The sequence below is a fragment of the Neomonachus schauinslandi genome, chromosome 1, assembly GCF_002201575.2.
Source record: "Neomonachus schauinslandi chromosome 1, ASM220157v2, whole genome shotgun sequence".
NCBI classification, from domain to species: domain Eukaryota; kingdom Metazoa; phylum Chordata; class Mammalia; order Carnivora; family Phocidae; genus Neomonachus; species Neomonachus schauinslandi.
The window spans coordinates 209,690,422-209,715,452 of record NC_058403.1 but is presented as its reverse complement, the minus strand read 5'-3'; the positions used below and the strand labels follow the sequence as shown (position 1 = coordinate 209,715,452).

At 47.5% G+C, this 25,031-nt stretch overlaps 1 protein-coding gene across 7 annotated transcripts in view; it reads left to right on the top strand.

Moving 5' to 3' along the window:
- Positions 1–25,031, top strand: part of VAV1 (vav guanine nucleotide exchange factor 1) — a 49,363-nt gene that overhangs the window by 21,511 nt on the left and 2,821 nt on the right. For 2 of the 7 annotated variants that reach the window (XM_021705581.1, XM_021705580.1), the window contains exons 2-25: positions 3,086–3,202; positions 3,716–3,774; positions 3,894–3,962; positions 4,327–4,435; positions 4,533–4,628; positions 5,862–5,930; positions 6,089–6,192; positions 6,773–6,872; positions 7,557–7,652; positions 7,852–7,920; positions 8,188–8,274; positions 8,378–8,463; positions 8,793–8,925; positions 9,259–9,368; positions 10,020–10,121; positions 10,353–10,450; positions 10,536–10,558; positions 10,710–10,755; positions 13,573–13,709; positions 14,065–14,130; positions 17,397–17,428; positions 21,118–21,234; positions 22,419–22,506; positions 24,258–24,372. In XM_021705581.1, the coding sequence (XP_021561256.1) occupies positions 3,086–3,202; positions 3,716–3,774; positions 3,894–3,962; positions 4,327–4,435; positions 4,533–4,628; positions 5,862–5,930; positions 6,089–6,192; positions 6,773–6,872; positions 7,557–7,652; positions 7,852–7,920; positions 8,188–8,274; positions 8,378–8,463; positions 8,793–8,925; positions 9,259–9,368; positions 10,020–10,121; positions 10,353–10,450; positions 10,536–10,558; positions 10,710–10,755; positions 13,573–13,709; positions 14,065–14,130; positions 17,397–17,428; positions 21,118–21,234; positions 22,419–22,506; positions 24,258–24,372 (2,128 nt within the window). The remainder of the gene's footprint in view (positions 1–3,085; positions 3,203–3,715; positions 3,775–3,893; positions 3,963–4,326; positions 4,436–4,532; positions 4,629–5,861; positions 5,931–6,088; positions 6,193–6,772; positions 6,873–7,556; positions 7,653–7,851; positions 7,921–8,187; positions 8,275–8,377; positions 8,464–8,792; positions 8,926–9,258; positions 9,369–10,019; positions 10,122–10,352; positions 10,451–10,535; positions 10,559–10,709; positions 10,756–13,572; positions 13,710–14,064; positions 14,131–17,396; positions 17,429–21,117; positions 21,235–22,418; positions 22,507–24,257; positions 24,373–25,031) is intronic. The other 5 variants (XM_044918335.1, XM_021705582.1, XM_044918327.1 and 2 more) reach the window with 5 other exon arrangements.

Sequence of the window (25,031 nt, the reverse complement as noted above, 5' to 3'; positions counted from 1 at the left end):
CTTTCTTTCTTTCTTTCTTTCTTTCTTTCTTTCTTTCTTTCTTTCTTCTCTTTCTTTTTTAAGATTTTATTTATTTATTTGAGGGAGGGAGGGAGGGAGAGAGAGAGAGCGCACAAGGTGGAGGGGAGCGGCAGAGGGAGAGGGAGAAGCAGGCTCTCCCCTGAGCAAGGAGCCTGATGCAGTTCTCAGTCCCAGGACCCTGGGATCATGACCTGAGCCAAAGGCAGGTGCTTAACTGACTGAGCCACCCAGGTGCCCCTCTTTCTCTCTTTCTTTATCACAAATGGATGTTGAATTGCTACTCTTACTAATCTCTTTTCAACAGAGAAAGAACAAGCCTTGGGCAGGCAATAGAATCCAGCTGGACTTTACTAACGCTGTTTACATCATATTTATTTTACACTGCCTTCTTTTTATAGCAAATGATCCTAGTTTCCTTTTGATAGAAGGATGTAAAGTTCTCTTCTTAAATACATTTATTTAAGTTAAGGTTTATTTATTTACCTTATTTTATTTTTTTAAAGATTTTATTTATTTATTTGACAGAATTAGAGAGAGAGGGAGAGGAAGAGAGAGAGCACAAGCAGGGGGAGTGGCAGAAGGAGAGGAGAGAGAGAATGGGAGCCCAATGGGGCTCGAGCCCAGGACCCCGGGAAGCTGGAGGCAGAAGCTTAACTGACTGAGCCACCCAGGCATCCCTAAGTTAAAGTTTATTTAAAGTTCATGTTCCATAGATAGTGGGATAGGTATACTGCGGATGCAGCAATAATTGAGAAGATACAGTCTGAAGATGGAAGTATGAGATCTACGGGTACAATGAACACTGTACTGACTTGATTCACATATGTTACTGCAGCATAGTGCTTACAGTCATATTGACTGGGTTTGCACCCTGGCTGGCTGTCCTTGCCTCAGTTTCCTTATCTGTAAAATGATGATATAATAGTACTTGCAGAATTCCATTACACACACAGACACACACACACACATGCACAGAGGTGGGGTGGGGAGTGAATATGAGTGGGGGGGGAGGGATATGGAGGGAGAAAGAGAGACAGAAAGTCAAACTCATAGAAACAGAGAGTAGAAGGGGCTGAGGTGAGGGATGAGGAAAATGGGGAGATGTTGGTCAAAGGGTACAAAATTGCAGTTAGGTAGGATGAATCCATCTAGGGATCTAATGCGCAGGCATGATGTCCTTAAGAATACTGTATTGAGGAGCGCCTGGGCGGCTCAGTTGGTTAAGCATCTGACTCTTGATTTTGGCTCAGGTCATGATCTCAGGGTCGTGAAATCCAGCCCTGCATCGGGCTCAGTGCCGAGTGTGGAGTCTGCTTAAGATTCTCTCTTGCCCTCTCCCTCTACCCACCCCACCCCACTCCCACTCCCACACACATGTGCACACACACTCTCTCTCTCAAAAAAAAATAATACTATATTGAACCTGGCAATATGCTAAGAGAGTAGATTTCAGGTGCGCTCATCACACACAAAAACAATGACTATGTGAGGAGATGCTATGTTAATTAGCTGGACTGTAGTAATCATTTCACTATGAATATTCATATCAATCACATAGCATGCCTTAAATATACACAATGTTATATATACATTAAAAATATATAGAGAGAGTGCTGGGATTTGGGCATATGGCAGGTGCTCATGCAAGGCCATGACATAGAACTGGGGTCAAGAAAGGTTGGTTAGAATTCTGTAGGATCTAGGGACCTTAGAGAGAGCTGGGCCCATTGGGACATTTGGATGAACTGATATCAGGCAAATGCAAGGATGTGAGGTCTTGTTTATAGCAGAACCAAATACGCCAAACCCAGAGTGACATCCTGTATGTCTGACTGCTGCATCAGTTAGTATCTTGTGGTTGCAAGTCACTACAAACCAACCCAAACTGATTTAAAGAAGAAAGGAATGTGTTGGCTCATGAAGTCGAAAAGTTAAACATGTTTCCTATAAATGGAACTCTACAATATGTAACCTTTTGTGCCTGGCTTCTTTCACTGAGCATCATGTTTTTGAGGGTTATCCACTCTGTGGCATGTATCAATACTTCACTCCTTTCTATGGCCTAATACTATTCCATTTTATAGATGTACATTATTTTGTTTATCTATTTATCAGTTATAGACATAAGTAAATTCACAGAGACAGAAAACAGACAGTGGCTGCCAGGGAGAAGGAAGAGACTGGGAATGGCAGGTGACTACTTAATGGGGGCAGGATTTCCTTTTGGGCTGAGAAAAAAGTTTTGGAACTAGATGAGGTGCTCATTGCATGACACTGTGAGTGGGCTGTCACTGAAATGTACGCTTAAATGGTTCATGGTTAGATTTTTTTTATTGTTGTAAAAGATACCAATATTTATCATTACATATACATACACAAAATGACATAAATATATATTTGATAAATATAAATACAAATTTATATAAATATTTGAATATCATATAAATAAAATAGAATATTTACCATTTTAACCATTTATAAGTATACAATTCAGTGGCATTAAATCCATTCACAATGTTGTGTACCCATTACTACTGTATCCAAAACTGTTCCTCATCCCCAACAGAAATTCTGTCCCCATGAAGCACAGACTCCCCACCCCCACCTCCAACCCCTGGCTCCCACCATCTACTTTCTGTCTCTGTGAATTTGCCTACTCTAGGGACCTCATATAAGTGGAATCCTATAATAATTGTCCATCTGTGTCTGGCTTATTTCACTGAGCATAACGTTTTCAAGGTTCATTCATGCTGTAGCATAAATCAAAATTTCATTCCTTTTTCTGGCTGAGTAATATTCCATCATATGTATATAATGCATTTCGTTATCAGTTAATGGTTAACTTTATGTTATATGAATTTTACCTCAGTAAGCAAGAATTCAAGGGTAGAGTTAGCTTCAGGTACAGCTTGATCTTTATCAGAAGAGGGTGTGGCTTACTGAGAGGGAGCTGGTGCCTTCTTTTTTCCCTTCTGGGCCAGTCCCCAAGTCAGATTGCCCAGGGCTCAGCTTCTCCCCTGTTCTGTTATGTTTCCTCCACCCCCATTTCTGTCTCTCTTCACAGTTCCTGTGCCTTAAGAACATCCGTACCTTTTTGTCTACCTGCTGTGAGAAGTTTGGCCTCAAGCGGAGTGAACTCTTTGAGGCCTTTGACCTCTTCGATGTGCAGGATTTTGGGAAGGTAAGCTGGTGCTGAACTTCCCATGAGCTGGGCACACAGAGCTGGAAGATTGGATTTCAGTCCATTTCCATGAACATTTCCATCAAGAAAGCTAAGTGTTGTTGGGGGAAGAACAGGTAAGTCAGACCAGGCAGTACACCAGGTGCAAAGAGCATGGGATATGGCAGCTGGGTTCCAGTCCCTGCTTTGCTACTTGCTGTGTGACCTCAGATTTGTGACCATGCCTCTCTGAGCCCTAGGTCCCTCCTTTCTAACACAGGAATAATACCATCCTATACTTTCTGAGTGGTTATAAGGATTGCATAGAAGAAGGCGATCGAGTGGTGGGTGCTTAGTTAAGGGAACCCTGACCTACTCACATAGAAGAGTGGGAAGGTGGAGAAAATCCTGAATTAGGCTCCTGGGGCGTGGAATCTAACCATAATATCTAGCCTCAGATATTGGAGTCTGAGGCTATGTTCTGGTGTGTGGGTGGGCAAGGGGCTTGCTGAGCATCCATGGCCTTTGTCACAGGTAATCTACACCCTGTCTGCTCTGTCCTGGACCCCTATTGCCCAGAATAAGGGGATCATGTGAGTAACCATTTGATCTGACATCCTTGGGTTGATCTGGCCCCAATGCTCCCCCTCCTGGAAGTGCCCCTCCCACCTAGCCCCCAGGCCTCTGGCTCATACCATCATGGCTCCTCCAGGCCCTTCCCCACTGAGGAGGAGAGTGTGGGTGATGAAGACATCTACAGCGGCCTATCTGACCAGATCGAGTGAGTGTGTGGGACCCCCACCCTGCCCTGGGGATCTGGGGGGACATGGCCCTGCCCTAGGGAGTCTGAGAGGACATGGCCCTGCCCTAGGGGGTCTGAGGGGACATGGCCCTGCCCTAGGGGGTTTGAGGGGGACATAGTCCTGCCCTAGGGGATCTGAGGGACATAGCCCTGCCCTAGGGAGTCTGAGGGGGACATAAACCTGCCCTAGGGGGTCTGAGGGGACATAGCTCTGCCCTAGGGAGTCTGAGAGGACATGGCTCCACCCTGTGGATCTGAGGGAACATGAGTTTGAGTTGGGAGGGACCCGAGGGGTTCCTGGCCTGCGGGATCCAGTGGCCCTGGCTGACTCCACACTCCGCAGCGACACGGTGGAGGAGGATGAGGATCTGTACGACTGTGTGGAGAATGAGGAGGCGGAGGGTGATGAGATCTATGAAGACCTCATGCGCTCGGAGCCCATGCCCATGCAGGTGCGTGGGGCGGAGTGTGGTGTCTGCGCGGGCGTATGGGCTGGTGGGGGAGGCAGCCTTGGGCTCCCCAACACCGACCTGTCCTCCCCATTCTCAGCCCAAGATGACAGAGTATGACAAGCGGTGCTGTTGCTTGCGGGAGATCCAGCAGACAGAGGAGAAGTATACGGACACGCTAGGCTCCATCCAACAGGTGCGGTGCTCCGACCCAACCTCTGGCGGGTGCATCCGCATGCGCATGCGCGGGAGCTGGGCGGGCAGGTGCACATCCACCCGTGTGGTGGCCTCTGGGCCACGCCTGAGAAGCCCCCTGTGTCCCAAGCGGGCCTGGGGCTCTTCTCCGTCCTCATTGCTTTGTGTTTCTTCATCTCTCTTCGTCTCTGCTTTTCTCTTTCATCCTGTCTTCTGTGTTGATCTGTGTCTCTTTCCCTCCGGGTCTCTCCTTAATTCTTCCTCTGTTTGTCTTTCTTTCCCTATGTTTGTCCCTTTATCCCTGTCTGTATCTGTTCCTGAATCCTCGTCCTGTCCGCCTGTCTTGATTATGTCTCTCCAACCTTCTATTCCCTTCCTTTTGACCATTGCTTTTTCAACTGCTTTATTGAGATGAATCCAATATACCATACAGCTCACCCATTTAATGGATACAGTTCAGTGGCTTTTGGTTTATTCACAAGGTTGTGCAACCATCGCCACTGTTAATTTTAGGACATTTTCATCATCCGCCCCAAAGAAAATCCATACCCTTCAGCCATCACCCCATAAGCCCCCATCCTTCCCCAGTCCCTGGCAACTGTTAATCTACTTCCTGTCTCCGTGGATGAGCCTGTTCTGGGCGTGTCACACACGTGGACTCACACCCCGTGTGGCCTTCTGCGTCTGGTTCCCTCCCTGAGCGTCGTGGGCAGCGCATGTCGGCGCCTTGCTCGTATTCAGGGCTGATATTCCCGTGTGAGTGGACCACATCTTGTTATCCATGCATCCACTGATGGCCATTTGACTGATGGACATTTGGGGTGTTCCCACTTTCTGACTATTATGAATAACTGCTGCGAACAGCCAGGTACAGGTGTCTGTGTGGACATTCTCCATCTCTCTTTCTCTCCCAGTCGCTCTTTCTTTTTTTTTTTAAAGATTTTTTTTTTTATTTGAGAGAGAGAGAATGAGAGAGAGCACATGAGAGGGGGGAGGGTCAGAGGGAGAAGCAGACTCCCTGCCGAGCAGGGAGCCCGATGCGGGACTTGATCCAGGGACTCCAGGATCATGACCTGAGCCGAAGGCAGTCGCTTAACCAACTGAGCCACCCAGGCGCCCTCAGTCGCTCTTTCTGTTTGTCTCTTTCTGACTCTGCCTCCTTGTCCCCATCTCTCTGGGACAGGGCTGGAGGGAGAGGTCTCCCCCTCCCTCACCCTTCTCTCCCCTCCCACAGCACTTCATGAAACCCCTGCAACGGTTCCTCAAACCTCAAGACATTGAGATCATCTTCATCAACATCGAGGTGAGCTGGCCAATCCCCAGTCCTCCTGGCCTCTGTCCAGTGGGGACAACCTACTGACCCCACCAGCGGGGGTTGGGAATTGAGCAACATAGGGCGGGAGGTGACCCATCTCCTGCTTGGCGTCCTAAGCCCTGGCCCTCACCCCTTCCTCCGAGTAGGACCTGCTTCGTGTGCACACTCACTTCCTAAAGGAGATGAAGGAAGCCCTGGCTGCCCCAGGTGCACCCACTCTCTACCAGGTCTTCATCAAATACAAGGAGAGGTGAGACCCAGCTGGCCAGCTCAGACCCCTGGAAGTCACCCTGTCCTGCTCAGGCAGGGCATTTGGGAGAAATTGCCCTCAGAGACTACTGGACAGGCAGGGCTCTTCCTTCTTTGCTCATGGGCAAGGGACTACCCATCTCTGGTTCAGTCACCAGCTCTGCCTCTTTTGAGCTGTGTGGTATTGGGAAACCACTTAACCTCTCTGTGCTTCTGCTGCCACATCTATTAAAATCAGTGTGGCATAGGAACGTACCTCCTAGGGTGTGGCGAGGATTAAATAAATGATGCCTAAAGTGCTTAGCAAAGGGCCTGGCACGCAGCAGGTGCTCTGTAAGTGTTGGTTAAATGAGTGAACATTGGAGAGACACTAGGCCAAGTGCTAAGAGCTTCTTATGCATTATCTCATTCAATGCTACAATAGCTCCATGTGGGAGGTGCCACTGTTATGCCCATTTTACAGATGGGGAGACCGAGGCTCAGCATCACCCATCTGGGAAGAGGTGGGGCCCAGATTGACACCCAGATCTGCCTGACCGTGGTGCCGGCCACCATTACCTGGCCACCTGTCCTTCCCTCAGGTTCCTTGTCTATGGCCGCTACTGCAGCCAGGTGGAGTCGGCCAGCAAGCACCTGGACCGTGTGGCTGCAGCCCGGGAGGATGTGCAAATGAAGCTGGAGGTGGGGGCCCAGGCCACATCTGGGGGACTCTCTTGCTCCTTCCCAAGGCCCCAGGGGCAGCGGGGAGGGGACTGAGCTCATGGTGCCACTTTCTGCAGCAGCCCGGCCAGTGACCTGCCTGCCGAGGGTTTGGGGAGGGAGGTACTGACCAGCCGAGTGGGAGAAATGGAGCAGGAGGAGGCGGGCAGGAGCACTGAGCCCTGACCCAGCTGAACCCCAGCTCTGGACTCAGCCCTGACACCAAGCTGAGGTCCTGACCCCGAACTGAACTCTGACTCCAAACTGATCCCCAGGCCAGCGTGGGCTGAGCCCCAGCCTTGGCTGCTCAAGTCCAGGCTGAGCTTCAACTCTACACCGAGCCCCATCCTGGGCTGAGCCCCACCCTGGCCCAGTGTGTCTAGTGGAAGCACAGACAGGGCAGAGATGATGAGGAGTCACCTGTGTGTGTTGTATATCTGGCCTCGTTGGTATCCACTGTGGAGACCCTGCAGACCTGTCCCTCTCTCCCTCACCAGCCCCACTCAGCTGGTGCGATCCTGGGCTTCTGCCCCAGGCAGTATTTGCCAGCCTTCCAGGAAATTCTTCATTATTTCCTTGGGGGAGATATGATGTTTCATGTTCTAGAAAAATCCACACCTGTCTGCACGTCATCTTGCTCATCTCTTTCTCTGACACCCCCCCCAGGAATGTTCTCAGCGAGCAAACAATGGGAGGTTCACCTTGCGGGACCTGCTGATGGTGCCCATGCAGCGGGTGCTCAAGTACCACCTCCTTCTCCAGGTGCGCGAGTGGGGGCCCCTAGGCAAGGGCTTGGCTTCTGTACCTCTCTGTGTCATAGGAGGGGGTGCGGCTGGCTTCCAGAGGCTGGGCTCTAGGACCCTCTGGGAGGAAGGGGGAAGCTGGCAGGCCAGGCTTGTCTGGAGGGCCCCCAAGAAGAGAGGGCAGGCCCAGGTGATGTCTGTCTCTGTGGGTCATGCAGGAGCTGGTCAAACACACGCAGGATGCGGTGGAGAAGGAGAGCCTGCGGCTGGCCTTGGATGCCATGAGGGTGAGTGGTCCCACACAGGTACACATGCATTCAGGTAGCGCAGCCAGGCACACGGTCACCCCCATGGGCAACCCCTCCTCTCATCAAGAGTGACATGACCATGTGACCAGTGAGTGATTCCCAGCATCCCCCCTGGGGACAGGACATGCTGGGCCACCCTCTCTACCCCTCCTACCAGCCCCTGGTGGGGGCTGACTCCCTATCCCCTGCCAGGTAGGGGACTGGGTGGGGTGGGCGGTCCAGGCTCACCACATGTCCCACCCCCAGGACCTGGCACAATGTGTGAACGAGGTCAAACGGGACAACGAGACACTGCGGCAGATCACCAACTTCCAGCTGTCCATCGAGAACCTGGTGAGGGGGTGGGACAGGGAGAGCCAGGGGTGTGGCCAGGTGGGGAGGGTGTTTGGTGTTCCTCCTTGGTGGCCCCTTGCCAGACCGCCTTCCTGCTTCATAGGATCAGTCTCTGGCCCACTATGGCCGGCCCAAGATCGATGGGGAGCTCAAGATCACCTCAGTGGAGCGGCGCTCCAAGATGGACAGGTGGGCGGAGCCAACAGATAGAGGGTAGAGCCTGGGCAGGGGTGGGGACAGATTTCTAGTTATACCAGGGGGTGGAGCCTAGGTGGACAGGCCGGGCAGAATAGGTGTAGATGTGTGGGTGGAGCCAAGACCAACAGGTGCTGGGACCAGTACGGATCTTACTGGGTGAGGTCAGGATGGACAGACAGGCGGGCACTGCCAAATTGGTCACAGAGGAGGAGAAGGGCAGGAATCCTAAATGGACAGCAGGGTGGAGCCAGGAAGGTGGAGGAGATCAGGCAGGGAGCTGGTGGGAGCCAGACAGAGGTACCTGACCCAGCTGCTCTCAGGTACGCCTTCCTGCTCGACAAAGCTCTGCTCATCTGTAAGCGCCGAGGAGACTCCTATGACCTCAAGGACTTTGTGAACCTGCACAGCTTCCAGGTTCGAGATGACTCCTCTGGAGATCGAGAAAACAAGAAGGTGGGCTCTGAGGCCAGAGCTGGGGTCCCCAGTGCTGGGAAGCCCCAGTGCAGCTTAAGGCTCTCCCCTTGACCTTTCAAATGCCAGTGTGTGTGTGTATGTGACCTGAGTGTGTATATGCATGTGAGTGTGCGATTTTAGATTTATGGATGTGTATTTGGTTCTCCTGGGTAGACCCTTACAAAGGTACCCACCCATGCCTGGTTCTTCTGGGGGCAGAGAGGCTGTTTTGGCCTAACCCTGTTCCCCCCCCCAGGGGTAGGGGTAAAGAGGGTGTGTGGTCCCACCCTCTGCAGAGCAGGTGCCTTCATTCTAAACCCCGCTTCCCTACAGTGGACTCACATGTTTCTCCTGATCGAGGACCAAGGTGCCCAAGGCTATGAGCTGTTCTTCAAGACACGAGAACTAAAGAAGAAGTGGATGGAGCAGTTCGAGATGGCCATGTGAGACCCACCCCCCCATCCTGTCCTCAGAGGACTCTGCATACAGGCACGGGCTGAGAGGCAATTCTGTGCTCTATTCTGTAGGGCCATTCTGAACCTCAGTTTCCTCATCTGGGAAATGGGAGGGATAGGCTTTTGATGTTGTCTGCATCGTCAGAATGCCAAGGTTCTGTGTGAGCTTCAGCCACCAGCCTGGACCCCTCTTCTTCCTCCTCCTTCTTTTTCTTTCTCTTCTTGAGGTGAAGTTCATGTAACAGAAATTTAGCTATTTTAAAGTGCATGGTTCAGTGGCATTTAGTACATCACAGTGTTGTGCCACCATCACCCTGTCTAGTTCCAGAGCATTTTCATCCTCTCAAAAGGAAACCCTGCAGCCACGAAGCAGTCACTCCCATTCCCCCTGCTCCCAGCCCCTGGCAACCACCAGTTTGCTTTCTATCTCCATTCATGTTCATAGCAGCACTATTCACAATAGCCAAAAGGTGGCAACAACCCAAATGCCCATCAGAGGACGGATGGAGAGGCACAGTATGGTTTATGCAACGTATCCAATATGGCTCTGATGCATGCAAGTGGCAGCATGTATCCGTACTTCATACCCTTGTGTGGCTGAATACTATTCCATTGCATGGGATTCTCTCCCCTCTCCAGCTCCAACATCTACCCTGAGAACGCTACTGCCAATGGGCATGACTTCCAGATGTTCTCCTTTGAGGAGACCACATCCTGCAAGGCTTGCCAGATGCTGCTGAGGTGGGTGTATGGGAGGATGGGCCTGGGGCTTGGGCTTGGGCAGCTCTACTCCTTAGAGGGGCTCCCCCAGCCATCTGTCCCCTGAGTTGGGAGGTGGGAGGCTCTCCTTTGAGCTTCAGCTCCCCCATCTCTCTCCTGCCCTAGAGAGAACCCAAGGGGACCCTTGGCAAAGTGATCAGCTGTGTCTGTTCAACATCACTGACTTTCCTTTATCTGGTCTTGCTGTCCCAGAGGCACCTTCTATCAGGGCTACCGTTGTCATCGGTGCCGGGCACCTGCACACAAGGAGTGTCTGGGACGGGTCCCTCTGTGTGGCCGACCTGGGCAAGGTACCAGTGGGACAGAGGGTGGGAGGTGGCCCTGGTTCTGCATGGGGGATTTCCCATCCTCACTATTTCCTTTTCCATCCCATAGATCTTTCAGGAACTATGAAGAAGGTAAGACCCCTATGCTCCTTTTTCTGCATGGAAAATCATGGGGGATAAGGATGGTTGGGCATGGCCCTTTGCTGGGTGCTCACATAGGGGCTGAGGAGGACCCAGGCTGGGCCCAGGTAGCCACGCTTGCTTTGTTGGTCTCTCCCTCCAGGATAAGCCACATCGCCGGGCTCAGGACAAAAAGAGGAATGAGCTGGGTGAGTCCGAGGGGAGTGGGGCAGGAGGAAATCCAGTCTTTGCTTCAGATCTCAACAATTATATTATTGACAACATAGTGTCCTGTTTATAAAGCTGTGATCCATTTGTTCCACTCCTAGAAGCCTGAAAGGAATTTAAAAATAACCAACTCAAATTCTTTACTTGCTTTGCTCAAACCCTAGGAAGATGATGTAGCACTCCTTGCTAAGGTACTCTCTCTTACCATCCACTTTTCTTGTCCACTGACCCTTTTTTCTTGCTCTCTCACAGGCTCCTTCTCTAGCCTTAGTCAACTAGGCACACCTCTGACTGTTCTCTTCTCCTCTCCTCTTGATTCCGTGCCGCAGAATCTTACTATGATATGTGGTTTCAGCAAAATGCCCTCCACCTGGAGGATGGGGAAGCAGAGGACACGGATTCCTTTTAGCCCAGTGGCAGGGGAGAGAGGCTGGACTCATTCCTATGTTAATGTATTTTGTGGAATCACAGCCGTGCTGGGTGATTTGTGTTTACATCTAGTGGATACGTCATCTGGGGCAAAGGATGACTAAAACACCTGTGCTTCTTGTCCTCTGGAAGCTCTCAGATCGGTGGTGGGGTACAGACTTTCATGGTGGGCAAAGTAGAGGGTTTTCTGGAGCATAAAACTGAGGGACCTGACAAATCTGAGCCTTCAGGGAAGGCTTCTCAGAGGAGGAGGCATTTAGGTGGATGTTCGATGGATGAGGAGGAGTTAAGCAGATGAGGAGGAGGGTTGTTCTAGGCAGAGGGAACAGCATGTGCAAAGCCTAGGAGGCAGGGAGGTCCAGGCTTCATTGAACATGTGAGAACAGTTTGGTGTGGCTGGTGGAAGTAAACCCTTTGCTCATAGTCATACAGAGTCAGTGTAAAGACCCAGATTTCATATCTACCTATCCCTAGCTATCTGTATTCACATATAGATGTCACCATATAAAGATCTACAGATGTCTGTAATCTAGATTGATAGGTAGATAGATATATCAGGTTTATTTGAAATGGTAAAAAATTAGAAACAACTTAAATGATCTCAATAGGAGGAATGTATATATCATTATATGTGTATGTATTGTATAATCAGTTTTATACAAAAAATATCTATCAGCTTTATTTGTTTTTGTTTTTGTTTTTGTTTTTGTTTTTAAAGATCCTATGTATTTGTCAGAGAGGGAGAGTGAGAGAGAGAGAGAGAGCACACAAGCAGGGGGAATGGCAGGCAGACGGAGAAGCAGGGTCCCCGCTGAGCCAGGAGCCCGATGTGGGACTTGATCCCAGGACCCTGGGATCGTGACCTGAGCTGAAGGCAGACGCTTAACCAACTGAACCACCCAGGCATCCCTTTGTTTTGTTTTGTGTTTTTTTAAAAAAGATTTTATTTATTTATTTAAGAGAGAGAGGCACACAGAGCACAAGCAGGGGGAGCGTCAGAGGGAGAGGGAGAAGCAGGCTCATGCTGAGCAGGGGCCTGACGTGGGGCTTGATCTCAGGACCCCGGGATCATGACCTGAGCCAAAGGCAGACCCTTAACCGACTGAGCCACCCAGGCGCCCCAACTTTATTTGTTAAAAACTAGAAGTGACCCAAATGTCCTCAATAGGGGGAAATACATATAAGTGTATGTGTATCTATTATATATATGTTCATATTTATGCATATCATATATATTGTTAATATGCACATTTATACATACCCATTATATATATACTTTTTATTAAGATAGAAAATACATACTGTAGGGGCGCCTGGGTGGCTCAGTCGTTAAGCGTCTGCCTTCGGCTCAGGTCATGATCCCAGGGTCCTGGGATCGAGCCCCTCATCAGGCTCCCTGCTCTGCGGGAAGCCAGCTTCTCCCTCTCCCGCTCCCCCTGCTTGTGTTCCTGCTCTCGCTATGTCTCTCTCTGTCAAATAAATAAATAAAATCTTTAAAAAAAAAAAAAAAGAAAATACATACTGTAAGATGTATAATGTGAACACATCTTAACTCCATGGCTCCATGAATTTCTATCCCAGTCATTGCCATGCAGATCAAGGTATAGAACATTGAACTGAATTCTAGAACTACACAGTCCAATACAAAATTAAAACTAGTTTAAATAACTTGAAACTCCTGTATTCAGCCACCCTAGTCACAGTGCATGTGCTCAATAACCACCTCTGGCTAATGACCGCCCTACCAGACAGCACAGACTGTTGACCATCTCCACCACACAGAAAGTTTTCCTGGACAGTGCTGCTGGTCAGTACCCACCTGGCTCTCAGAGGGGACTGCTTGCTCTTAGACCTCTGTCACCATAGATGAGTTTTGCCTTTCTTTGAACTGCACAAAAATGAAATCATGTGGTGTGTCCTCTTCCCGCATCTGGCTTCTTTAAGCAGCATGATGTTGGCGAGACTCACAGTTTGTTCATTGCTGCATAGTATTCCATTGTATGATTCTATCGCACTCGGTATATCCATTTTATTTAGAACATTGGGTTGTTGCCAGTTTTGGGCTTTTGTGAACAAAGTTTGTCTAGGACTTTTGGTGGACACGAGCATTCGTTTCTCTTGGTCACATACACCTGAGTGCAATTGTCGGGACACAAGGTAGATACCTATTTAGCTTTGGGAGATACTGCCAGACAGTTTTCCCACGTGGACTCCCACCAGCAATGTAGGAGAGTTCTACATGCTCCATATCCTCACCACCACTTGGTGCTGTCAGTCCCTAATTTTTGCCTTCCTGGTGGGCAGTGAGACTCAGGTGTGAACATCTCTGACCACCAATCACACCGAGCCACCACCTTCTCTCCCTCTAGGCCTGCCCAAGATGGAGGTGTGTCAGGAATACTATGGGCTTCCTCCACCCCCTGGAGCCTTTGGACCTTTTCTACGGCTCAACCCTGGAGACATCGTGGAGCTCACCAAGGCTGAGGCCGAACAGAACTGGTGGGAGGTATAGGCTGGGCTATGGGAGTGATGGAGAAGGACCTGAGTGTGGGGTCATGGGTGTAGGCAGTCCCGGGAAGTGACTCTGGCAGGGGAGGCTGGTCTGGAGGAGGCATCTGGGGAGGATGGTAAACATGGGGATTTCTAGGGCTGGCCTGGCCCTTCTGAGCTGGCTGTCTTCCCAGGAAGTTGATAGTAGCTGGCACTCCATGGGTCATGCAGGTGCAGAGAGATAGATGGACAGACAGAGTGGCCACTGGGTATAAAGTTCAGTGTGCATGCGTGCGTGCGCGCGCGCACACACACACACGCATGAATGCCTATAACCTCTCTGTCCATGTCTTTGCCTCCTGGCTTTTTAGGGCAGGAATACGGCTACCAATGAAGTTGGCTGGTTTCCCTGTAACAGAGTCAAGCCCTACGTGCATGTGAGTGCCTCAAATCTGGATGTAGTGAGGGCAAGGGGGTCCAGAGAAGGTCCTGCGGGGGTAGGAAGCCTTGGGGTGATACTCCTGAGATAGGGAGGGGCTGCCCATCATGGCAGGTCATTCCCGAAATCTGTGTTCTGCCTAGTTTGCCTACTGAGCCCAGAGTGGGGGCCACACAGAGAATGATGACCAGTCCTTTCCCCCTTGATTCTTCTTGTATGAAGGTCCTCTCCCTCGTAAAGGAGAAGGAGCAGGGGCCCAGAAGGCTGGCCAGTCCCTGCTTCCTTCAGAGACAGCGAATGTTGTCCCATCTGGGGGGTGGCCACTCACGTCTCCTGGCCCAGCTCCTGTGGACACACCTGCCCACACTTTGCCCGCCTCTGTCACCTGACCACCTTGTTCTCTGATGACCTCAGATTTTTCCCACTCTCCCCAGACCTCCCTCCCTCACGGTAGATGCCCCTCTGCCTGCTTCACAGCCCAAATAGGAACCTGCAGAGGGAAATTCTCTCCTGTTCTGTTGCTTTAATTTTGTATCATTTCAGACTTCCAGAAAGGTTGCTAGAATAATGCAAAGAACTCCAAATAGCCTTTCCCCAGATCATTTTGTCCTATTTGCTCTCTCATTTGCTCTTTCTCTGCACATTTTATTTTAAAAATTCATATTATTTTTTTCTTGAGACATTTAAAAGTTTACAGACATATTTTCCCTTCACCCCTAAATACATTCTAAGAATAAGAACCTTTTCTTAAATAACCATAGCATGATTTTAACAACCATGAATTTGACACTTGACATTGACATTATACTGTGATTTAATTTATAGTCCGTATTTAAATTTTGAGAGTTTCCCCCAAAATTATCTTTTAGAGATTTTTTTCTTTTTTGGCCTGGGGTCTTCCAGGTTTCTCCACTGTGGAGTTACATTATACATTTCCAACTTCATGGTTCTGTCCAAGTTTATTCGCAGATGTTCTACTGTAAGGACTAGCTGTCTCCTAATCAATCAATTAATTAACCTACCTAGCAATTAGTCATCTATGTATCTAATGATCATCTGTGTATCTATCTGCGTCTTTGTGTATCCATTAATCATTTATATATCAATCTATGTATCAAGCATCTATGTATCTGCGTAGCTGGGTATCTGTCTATCTGCCAATCGGTCAGGTATGTATGCATGCATGTATCTCAGGAAATGCCCGTGGATTCTTGCTTTAAAATTGTCCCAGCTTTGGCCAGTGGGAGCCCTATCAGCCTGGCTCATCTGTTCTTTTGATGTGTCCCTATTATTCTCTGAGGTCTTCCTTATTTTCTGGCGTAATACCAGACTTACCTTGTACTTCCCACGCCCCAGTCTTGGAATCAACCCTTTTCCCAAGGAGCCCTGGTCCTTTCAGGGGGACATGGCATTCAGAAGCCAAGATCTGGACATCTCTCTAGTTTCTGCTTCCAAATGTACTGCCTTCTTAAAGCTACACCCATCCTAGCCTCCTCCTCTCCCAATACAATGAAGGCTCTGAGAAAAAATAGAAAAAAATGACAATTCTCCTTTCAACTCAAGGATTCCATGCTCCTGGAACCACCTACCTTGCAAGAAACTACTTTGTTTTCTATGTGCCTCTCTGGAGATTCTTAGTGCACATACAAGTAGATACAAATACGGATTCTCATTTCCCCCATGATAGATTCAAAAGATTTGATATTCACTGTTATGCAGGCTTCCCCCCTGCCCCCACCCCTTAATATATCTTGGGATCTTTCCATGGCACTGTACATAGACCATTTTATTCTTTTTTCCCTTTAAAAAATTGAGGTGAAATTTGAAAAAACATAAACCATTTTAAAGTACACACTTCAGTGGTACATTTTGCAATCATTTCATTTACGTGAAACATCTAAAATAGGTAAATCCACAGGGAGAGAAAGCAAATTGGTGGTTCCCAGATTTTGGAGTTGGGGGGGCACTAGGGACTGATGTTTAATGGGTGATGTGTATGGGTTTTCTTTTGGGGTGATGTTTTGGAACTTGATAGATTATTCCTCATTCTTTTTATTGTTAGTATTTTTAAATTATGGTAAAACACACATAACATAAAATTTACCATTTTAACCATTTTTGAGTGTACAGCTTGGTGGCATTAGGTACATTCACACTGTTGTACAACCGTTCCCACCATCCTTTGCCAGAACTCTTTTCATCTTGCAAAGCTGAGACTCTGTCCCCATGAAAGAGTAACGCCCCTCCCTTTTCCCCAGCCCCTGGCTCCCACCATCTACTTTCTGTCTCTATGACTTTGACTCCTCTAGGGACCTCAGGTAAATTGTGTTGGTCCTTTTGAGAATGGCTTTTGCACTGAGCCTAATGTTTTCAGGGTTCATCCATGTTGTAGCAGGTGTCAGAATGGCCTTCTTCTTCAAGGCTGAATAATATTCCTTTGTGTGGACATACCACACTTTGTTTACCTGTTCATCTCTTGATGGGCACACACCTTTTGGCTATCATAGATAATGTTGCTATGAACATGGATGTATAACTATCTCTTTGAATTCCTATTTTTAATTCCCTTGTGTAGATACCCAGAAGAGGAGTCACTGGGTCATATGGTAATTCTATTTTTAGTTGTTGAGAAACTGTCATCTGTTTTCCTTAGCAGCTGTATCATTTTACATTTCTGCTATAAGATTTCCAATCTCCCTATAACCTTGCCAACACTTGCTATCTTCTGTTTTTTGGTTTTTTGTTTTGTTTTGCTTATTTTTACAGTAACCATCCTAATGTGGTGGAAGCGAGCACCTTTGCATTTATTCAGACCAGGGGTTGGGCTTTCTGTAAATATATAATACAGATTTTCATCTTTGCAGGTCAGAGGCTCTCTTTGTGACCTCTTACCTCTGCCAGAGAAGTGCAAAAGCAGCCTCAGTGTGTAAACGAGAGGGCATGACTATGTTCCAATAAAAACTTGATTTGTGGACCTTGGCATGTGAATTTCATCCCATCTTCACATGCCGGGCAATATTATTCTTCCTTTAATTTTTGTCAACTATTTAAAACATAAAATCCATTCTTGGCTTGAGGGTCATGCTAAAACAGATGCCTGGACAGCCCCTGTTGGAAGTGGACAGGTCTCTTGGTGAACAGCACGGTGCCTGGCGCTCAGTAAATGATGGTGGAATGAATGATAGTAGATGATAACAAATGAATGGAGTGCCCTGCCAACCTGGGTTCTTGATCCTAAGTCCCAGTCTCTGTCTGTGTCCCCAGGGTCCCCCTCAGGACCTGTCCGTTCATCTCTGGTGAGTAGAACTACCTTTCTTATTTTCAGCTTGAGGCCCTCTGGGGTGGGTTCCCAGGTTGGGCGTGGAGGGGCCTCCAAACTAACTGCTTATTTATTTTTTAAACTCTGGGTATTGACTGCTGGATTGAGCCCTGTACCCGGGGCTGCTGAAGAGCGAGCAAGCGAAAGAGAGTCCCTGATTTTGGGAGATTAGGGTCTCCCTGGAAGGAAAATGATGGTGGGGATGGTAATGGCAGCCCCTCCCTCCTGCTTTTGAACACCTATTGCAGGTAGAACAGTGAAGGGTAGAGGTTTACAGTGTTGCTTCTGGAGCCCAATGACCTGGGTTCAAATGCTGAGTCCCACATTTCCCAGCTGTGTGACCTTGTGCCGGTAACTCAACCTCTCTGGGCTTCAGCTTTCCTTTCTGGAAAATAGATTAATACCAACAACTATTTTGGGATTTTTTAAAAACCCATTTATAGGGTTTTTTATAAGGCGTTAATGAGCTGTTACCTGTAAAGTTCTTAGTCCTGTGCCTGGCACACAGTAAGCCCTTTATTATCTGTGATTAGATTAGACCTGTTATTATTGTGTCCATCTTATTAGGACTACATTTCATCAATTCTAAAATGCACATTTTTTTTCATGTTTTAACATCTCTGACATTGGAATGGCTCTTACAATCAATGGAAGATCAGTCTTCTGCCTAATTTTATGGGTAGGAGTTTTCATTTCATAATGGCCCGTGAAAGAACAGTGCCTTTTACAGTCGCCAGCATCTTAGATGATATCACGTGGGATTGTTTTTAATGAGTGTTGTGTCAGCACTTTAACGAGCACTTCGAATTCTTGTAAAAACCCTTTGCTTTTCTTCCTCCCTTTCGGCAAAAGAAGGAGGAAACCAAGGCTTAGAGGGGGGAAGTGATTTGTTCAGTGTCACGCAGTGAGGAAGTGATGGAGACAGGATGGAACCCATCTGCCCCGACTCCAGACTCCAGAGCCAGACCTTGCTGCCCCTCGAGAGTCAAAGTAACACAAGGGGCATAATAACGCTCGCATTTCCTGAGCGGCCGAGGGGCATCAGCTGCATTACTGCCAGTGGTCAGAAACGTCGCTCTGTATGTCTGGGGGGCAGTTTTAACTTCCTCTTTGCAGAAGAGGAAATCGGGGCTCTGAGTGGCAAAATCAGTTCCTGAGGTCACAGAGCCAGGTTTCAGACCCCATCTCCACCCTCCCCTGCGGGGATGGGGTCATCACGCCTGGAACTGGGTGACTCATTTCGGGTGCAAGATTTAAGGGGGCGCCAAAACCCCAGGGATCAAAGTCCATGCTATTTCAAGGCAGCAGTTAAAATAATCAAAAACGAGGCAAACGGGGGCGCCCCGCTGGCTCAGTTGGGAAGCATGCAACTCTTGATCTTGCGGTGGGGGGGTTTAAATCCCTCGTTGGGCATAGAACTTACTTAATTAAAAAGAAAAGCAAGGCAAAATCCATGATAAGCAAAACATCAAAACTGTAAATAAAGACAGGATCTGACAGGGCTGGGGGTAGAAAGAGGTGATGTGGTGAGCCCCCAAGTACGGAGTCAGGTCTTGCCTTTATTTAAAGCCTTGACGTTTTGTTCACCTTGGATTTTTTTTGCATTAATTTTTAAAAACTGAGTTGAAATCCACATAACATACAATTAACTGTTTAAAGTGGCATTTATATTCATACCTGTATTTCTATTACATGTTTACATGTATATATCATAGTTATATTTTACCTCAAATTAAAATATGTTATTTATGTTACATATTTACATTTGTAGCATAAATACATTCATGTTCACCTTTATATATCGTCTATCATTACATATGATCAATAATTAGCATATATATGTTATGTATTTACATTTATAGCATAATACATTCATGTTTGTATTTATATCATCCATAATTGTGATTTTCTATAGTTAATATATATTATTTATGTTACATATTTATGTCCAGCATAAATATATTTATATCCAGTGGCATTTAGTACATTCTCAAGGTTGCGTGGCCATCACCAGTATAAACTCCAGAACATTCCATCCCCCCAAAGGAAAGCCCGCCCCCATTAGCGGTCACCCCCAGCCCCCTCAGCCCCTGGCACCCACCTCTAACCCCTTCTCGTCCGTGGATGAGTCTGTTGTGGACAATTCACGCACATGGAACCATACACAGTGTGGCCTTCTGTGTCTGGTTCCCTCTCTGAGTGTCGTGGGCTCTGGGTCCGTCCACGGGGCAGTGCCTGTGGGCGCCTCGCTTCTTTTATGGCTCTTTGGCAGTCGTTTTGGTTTTTAAAAGTATTGCATTAAAATACTCCTTACTTCATTTGCTATCACTTATCTTGATGGTGGAGTGTTTTGTTCCCTCTTCACAGTTTGTACCTGGGGCTGGTGTCTCACTCTCCTCACCCAGTTTCTGTCCTGGTGACCATGGAGACGGGCGAACTGTGGGGACTCAGTAAATGCCCATCCAAGCAACGTCAAATTCCAGATTAAAGGGGAAAAAAACGTGCTTTTTTACACTCACACTCTTGACCAAAATTGTGGGTTTTTTCCCCACACCCAAACAATTCTGTAATTCTTCCCTCTCAGCTGGGTGTCCTATAATTGAGTTCATTTCTGACACTACCCACCTGGAGATGGCATCAGACCCCACAGGTTAAGAGTTGGTTCACATCAGACTGCCCACACCTCAGGTGCTAATCTCAAGTCCAGCCCTCCAGGACTTCTGACCGACCTGCTGTAAATTGTAGGCTCCCACAACCACCGCCCTGGTTTGGATAATGCAGTAGCACAAACTCCTAGAACTCAGGAAAACCATTTCTTTAGATTACGAGTTTATTATAAAAGGCCATGTCAGGGCTCAAGAATTCCTGTCTCCTTCAAGGTCCTTCTAGCAGGACTAAAACTCAAATTGCCACGAGACAGATTAATAGGAGAAAAATCAAATTTAATTTTGTATGTACAGGGAATCCACAGAGAAATGGAAATCCCAAGACGGTCAGGCAAAAGGAGGCATATATGTCATTCCAAATTAAGGAGAAGGGGGCAAGGGTGTGGGATGTCAAAGGGAAGGAATGCACTTCACAGGAAGATGAAGAGGAGGAAATGTCTGGTACACAAATGTTTGCTGGGCCCCTGGGAAACTGTGGGGCACAGAGGATTTGATCAAATGGGCCTCGCTAAGTTCCTCCCAGCCCACCGCACCTCGTTCATAGCCTAATGTAGGTATCTAGGGTGATGGTTGCTATCTTCCCAGAGCAGGTCCTCTGTCAGCATTCTGTTTAGGCAGCTGTGGGGGAGGTAGAGTTTTTCCTGAATCTGCTGGGTTTTGGTTGCTTTTTTCTTATTTTTTAGATTTTATTTATTTGTCAGAGATGTAGAGAGAGAAAGAGAGAGCATGAGCAGGGGGACCTGCAGGCAGAGGGAGAGGGAGAAGCAGGCTCCCCGCTGAGCAAGGAGCCCCATGCGGGACTTGTGACCTGAGCCTAAGGCAGACGCTTCACCGACGGAGCCACCCAGGCGTCCCGGGTTTTGATCGCTTTTTAACTCAAAATGGTCTTCATGCCAAAGTAGCCCATCTTGGAGCAGCAGCCTGCCCTGGGACTGTCACCAACTTAAAAATCACAGGCATGGGGGTGGTGTGGACCTCTCTCCTTGGTGTATCTTGACAGGTACGCCGGCCCCATGGAGCGTGCGGGGGCAGAAAGTATCCTCAACAACCGCTCGGATGGGACGTTCTTGGTGCGGCAGAGGGTGAAGGACACAGCAGAATTTGCCATCAGCATTAAGTAACTCCTCCGTCCCTGACCCCCTGTGACCTGGGCGCAGCAGGAGCCTGGGAGGAAGGGAATGTACAGTTACAAAAGCCATCTCACTCCTTTTACTTGACGGACAGCCCACAAGAAAGAGATATGCTTCCCAGGCAGGCTCCAAAAGGCATTTAGCACATCCTAGCAAGAGGCAGAAATCCCACGTGGACCCACGCTCGCGGACCTCTTTGCTCATGCCTGTCTGTTGTGTGCAGCTTCTCACTCACGGTGACTCGTTTCCTGGTCGGTTTTATAATTTTGTCTTGTGATGTCCAGTGGGGCTTTCCCGCTGGGGATCTTGTGCTGCTTGGGTCTCCAGAGATTTTGCATTTGCTTCTGTTGATTACCAATGGGTTTTTTTTTTTTCCAAGTTGAACATTTTAGGTTAATTCCTTAGTTTCCCCAGACTGTGCAGGTGGTTTAAGTTCAAACCCCAAACCTACATGAGGGCAGGCGTGAGGTTCTGAATTCTCAAGGGTGACTTTTCCGTTTGGGGTCTGAGACAGATAACGCTTTCTTATGGTCCCCTGTGTGACGGGTGGTTTTTCTAGAGGATGTAGCATTTGATAGTCCAGGCTTATGGGGTGTGGGTGGGTCTCAGTGCTAACCCTCCACCTCCATGGGCCCAGTAGCTCATCCCATGTTTCTATGGGATCATCAAGGCATAAGCTACTTGGTTAGCAAGATCAGCAAACCCCGTAGGGTTCACTCAGTGAGCTCAGTTTTAGTTTCAACCTCAATTTTGGCCTCTGGGGATTTCCCTTTACTTTTTTGAGAGCTCAGCATTTTTTGTTCTCATCCTTTCTTGTTTTCTGTAGTCAGATTTTTTTTGGGGGGGGGCGCCAGTTATCTAGTTTTCCATGTTGACAGAAGTGAATATCTCTTCCATGTCCTTACTAGTCTGTGGCCCACCATGTTAGTGGAAATGGGTCCCTTTTCCCATCCTGTAAATCCTAGGTCCTCCATCTTGGGGGAAGCACAGATCTCATCCTCTCTATTCTAGACCATGGCTTTCTTTGCAAGACCTTTGTGACTTCTCAACAACCCTCTGAATCAGGGTGTGGGGTTGTGTAGCCCGGGGGCTGAGACTTGGCAGGGGACAAGCTTGGGTCCCCAGCCTCAGGGCTCTGTGACCATCTGGGCCCCTCTCTCACTTCTTCCAGGTATAATGTTGAGGTCAAGCATATTAAAATCATGACAGCGGAAGGACTGTACCGGATTACAGAGAAGAAGGCTTTCCGGGGCCTTACGGTAAGGGCCAATCTACCTCAACCCCAGCCTCCCAGAATCTAGGAGAATCTAGCCCTCCCTGAAGCTCCATCTTGGGACACCCCCTTTCCCACACCCAGAGCAGTCCCTCCAAGAGCACTATGGAGCAAAGGGCTTTAAACTCATTCCCCTAATGGCTGCTGCTGCTGCTGCTGCTGATGGTGATGATGATGATGAATAGCAGCAGTGAGCATTTACTAAGCACTTACTGAGTGCCAGACATGCTCTGGATAGGACTCCAGTGAATCCCCTCGACTCACTGTGGGAGGTTCTATTTCACACACAGATGAAACTGATGTTCTGTCCTTTTTTAGTATCACAGAAGAGCAGAGCTGTTTCTGTCAGACAGCAAGGCTTAGCTTTGCCTCATCTGTTCAATGGTCTTTTCACTGCGAATTCAAACGCCTTTCAAGTGTTTCTGCTTCTGTTTGGTGCCCTGTAGTTTTGGAAAAACTTTTAGACATTTTAAATCCCATTGGTCTAAGGCACATGGATTTTACCTGTGGTCCTTGGATCCTTGAGGAGCTTTGAGTCCTCTGGAAAAAGATACAGAATTTTGCACATAGCTGCATGTATTAGGAGGTGAGTGTCTCAGATTTCCCTTGATTCTCAAACAGATCCTTGACTCCCTGAAAGGTTAGGGACTGTTAATTTATTCCACAATTTTTTTGTCCACCAAACTTGATTCTGAAAAATTTTCCCCTCATTTTTTTATTTCTGAAAAATTTCCAAAAAGTTACTGGAATAGTGAAATGAACATCTGTGAATCTATCACTTACTAATTGTTACTTTTCTGCTTCTTTTGTGCCCTGTCAATCCCTCCCCCCCTAACACACATTTATTTTGCCCTATGTAAGAATAAGTTGCAGGCATCTAGACCGTTCACCCACAAATACTTTAGCATGAATATCCAAAGAGCCAAGACATTCTTGTACCTCACTACAGTATCATTATTACGTTCAGGAAATTGAGCATTGATGCAAAATTATTACGTAATATACAGTCTATTTTCCAAACTCCTGATTGCCCCCAAAAGTATACCTTTTATAGCTCTTTTTTCTTGTAGGATATAATCAAGGATCACACATTGCATTTAGTTTTTATCTCCTTAGTCTCTTTTCATTTGTAATAGATTGCCAGCCTTTTTAAAATCTTTTTTTTCTTTTGGTCTTTCATGATACTGGCATTTTTGGAGTCTAGAACGCTAAACCATGAGACATTTTGTCTTGTCTTAGCTACTACACTCTACTGCCCCTCCCCCGGGGGACTGTATTCCGGATCTGCCCTTTTCCAGATGTGGGACCCTGGATGAGGAACTTGGCCTCTCTGTGACCTGGTTTCTCCATTTATAAAATGGGAGAATCATGAATGTATTCACCTTTCATGATTATTAGGAGATTTTGATGCTGTGTGATTGCACACTGACCAGCACATAATAGGTGCTGAATAAGCAGAATTTATTATTATTATAATAATTAATTATAAAAATAAGTCTCTTGACACCCACAGTGGGGGTTAATTTTGGTGAGCTGGTTATCAGGCAAGTTGATTATTCGGTAAATTTATTATGAAGTAACTTGGTTATTAAGAGAACTGGCTTTGGGCAATGTGATCTCTTCCCAAAAAAATGGTCCTGGTTGCCCAGGAAGGGAATGAGCTCCCCATCATGGGGAACAGTCAAGGAGTCACCAGGGAGGCCAGAAGGGATAGCATCTGCCCCCCTGTCCTTCCAGGAGCTGGTGGAGTTTTACCAGCAGAATTCTCTAAAGGACTGCTTCAAGTCACTGGACACCACCCTGCAGTTCCCCTTCAAGGAGCCTGAGAAGAGAGCCATCAGCAAACCCCCAGGTAGAGGTCTCAGGCTGGGGACCTGTGCCCCAGCTCCTTCCTATTGTAGAGGGCAAGTTTGGGGATGCTATGGACATTCCAGTGGGCATACAGAGGTCATGTCTGGTAAACAATGGGAGCTCCTTCTCATGATAGCCTGTCCCTTTGCTCTTGGGTGGTTTGCATGTTCATTTGCTTGGGTGGAAGATGGGACAGAGCTTACTTTTGTATTTGGGAAGATGAGGACACTAGGTACCAGAAGGGTTCTCACCTGCACCTTTTAAGCCTGTATTTTTGTATCAATATCAAGGATTATTTAGTATCTATAACATTCTCTCACAAAAAGGCAAGACCTTTAGTGCACTCTTCTCTTTTCCTTTGCATCTCTCCCGCGTAGGTTCATGGACGTTATCTGGAATGTTGGATACAGTTTGCTATGAATTAAAATAATTACAACATATGTTTTAGGGATTCTTTCTTAACAGTTGCGTTTAACTTCTCAAATACAGTATCAAGAATTACTCAGACTCCATCTATATTTCTTGTTTTCTATATTTTCCTTTATTTTTAAAATTCCTTATTCTGATTCAAATTTCATTTTGCTAGGGTGCATCCTGAAGTATGTTTTTCAGAAAAGTCACATGGGTGGTATGGTTTCTGGATTCTTATATATCCAAAAA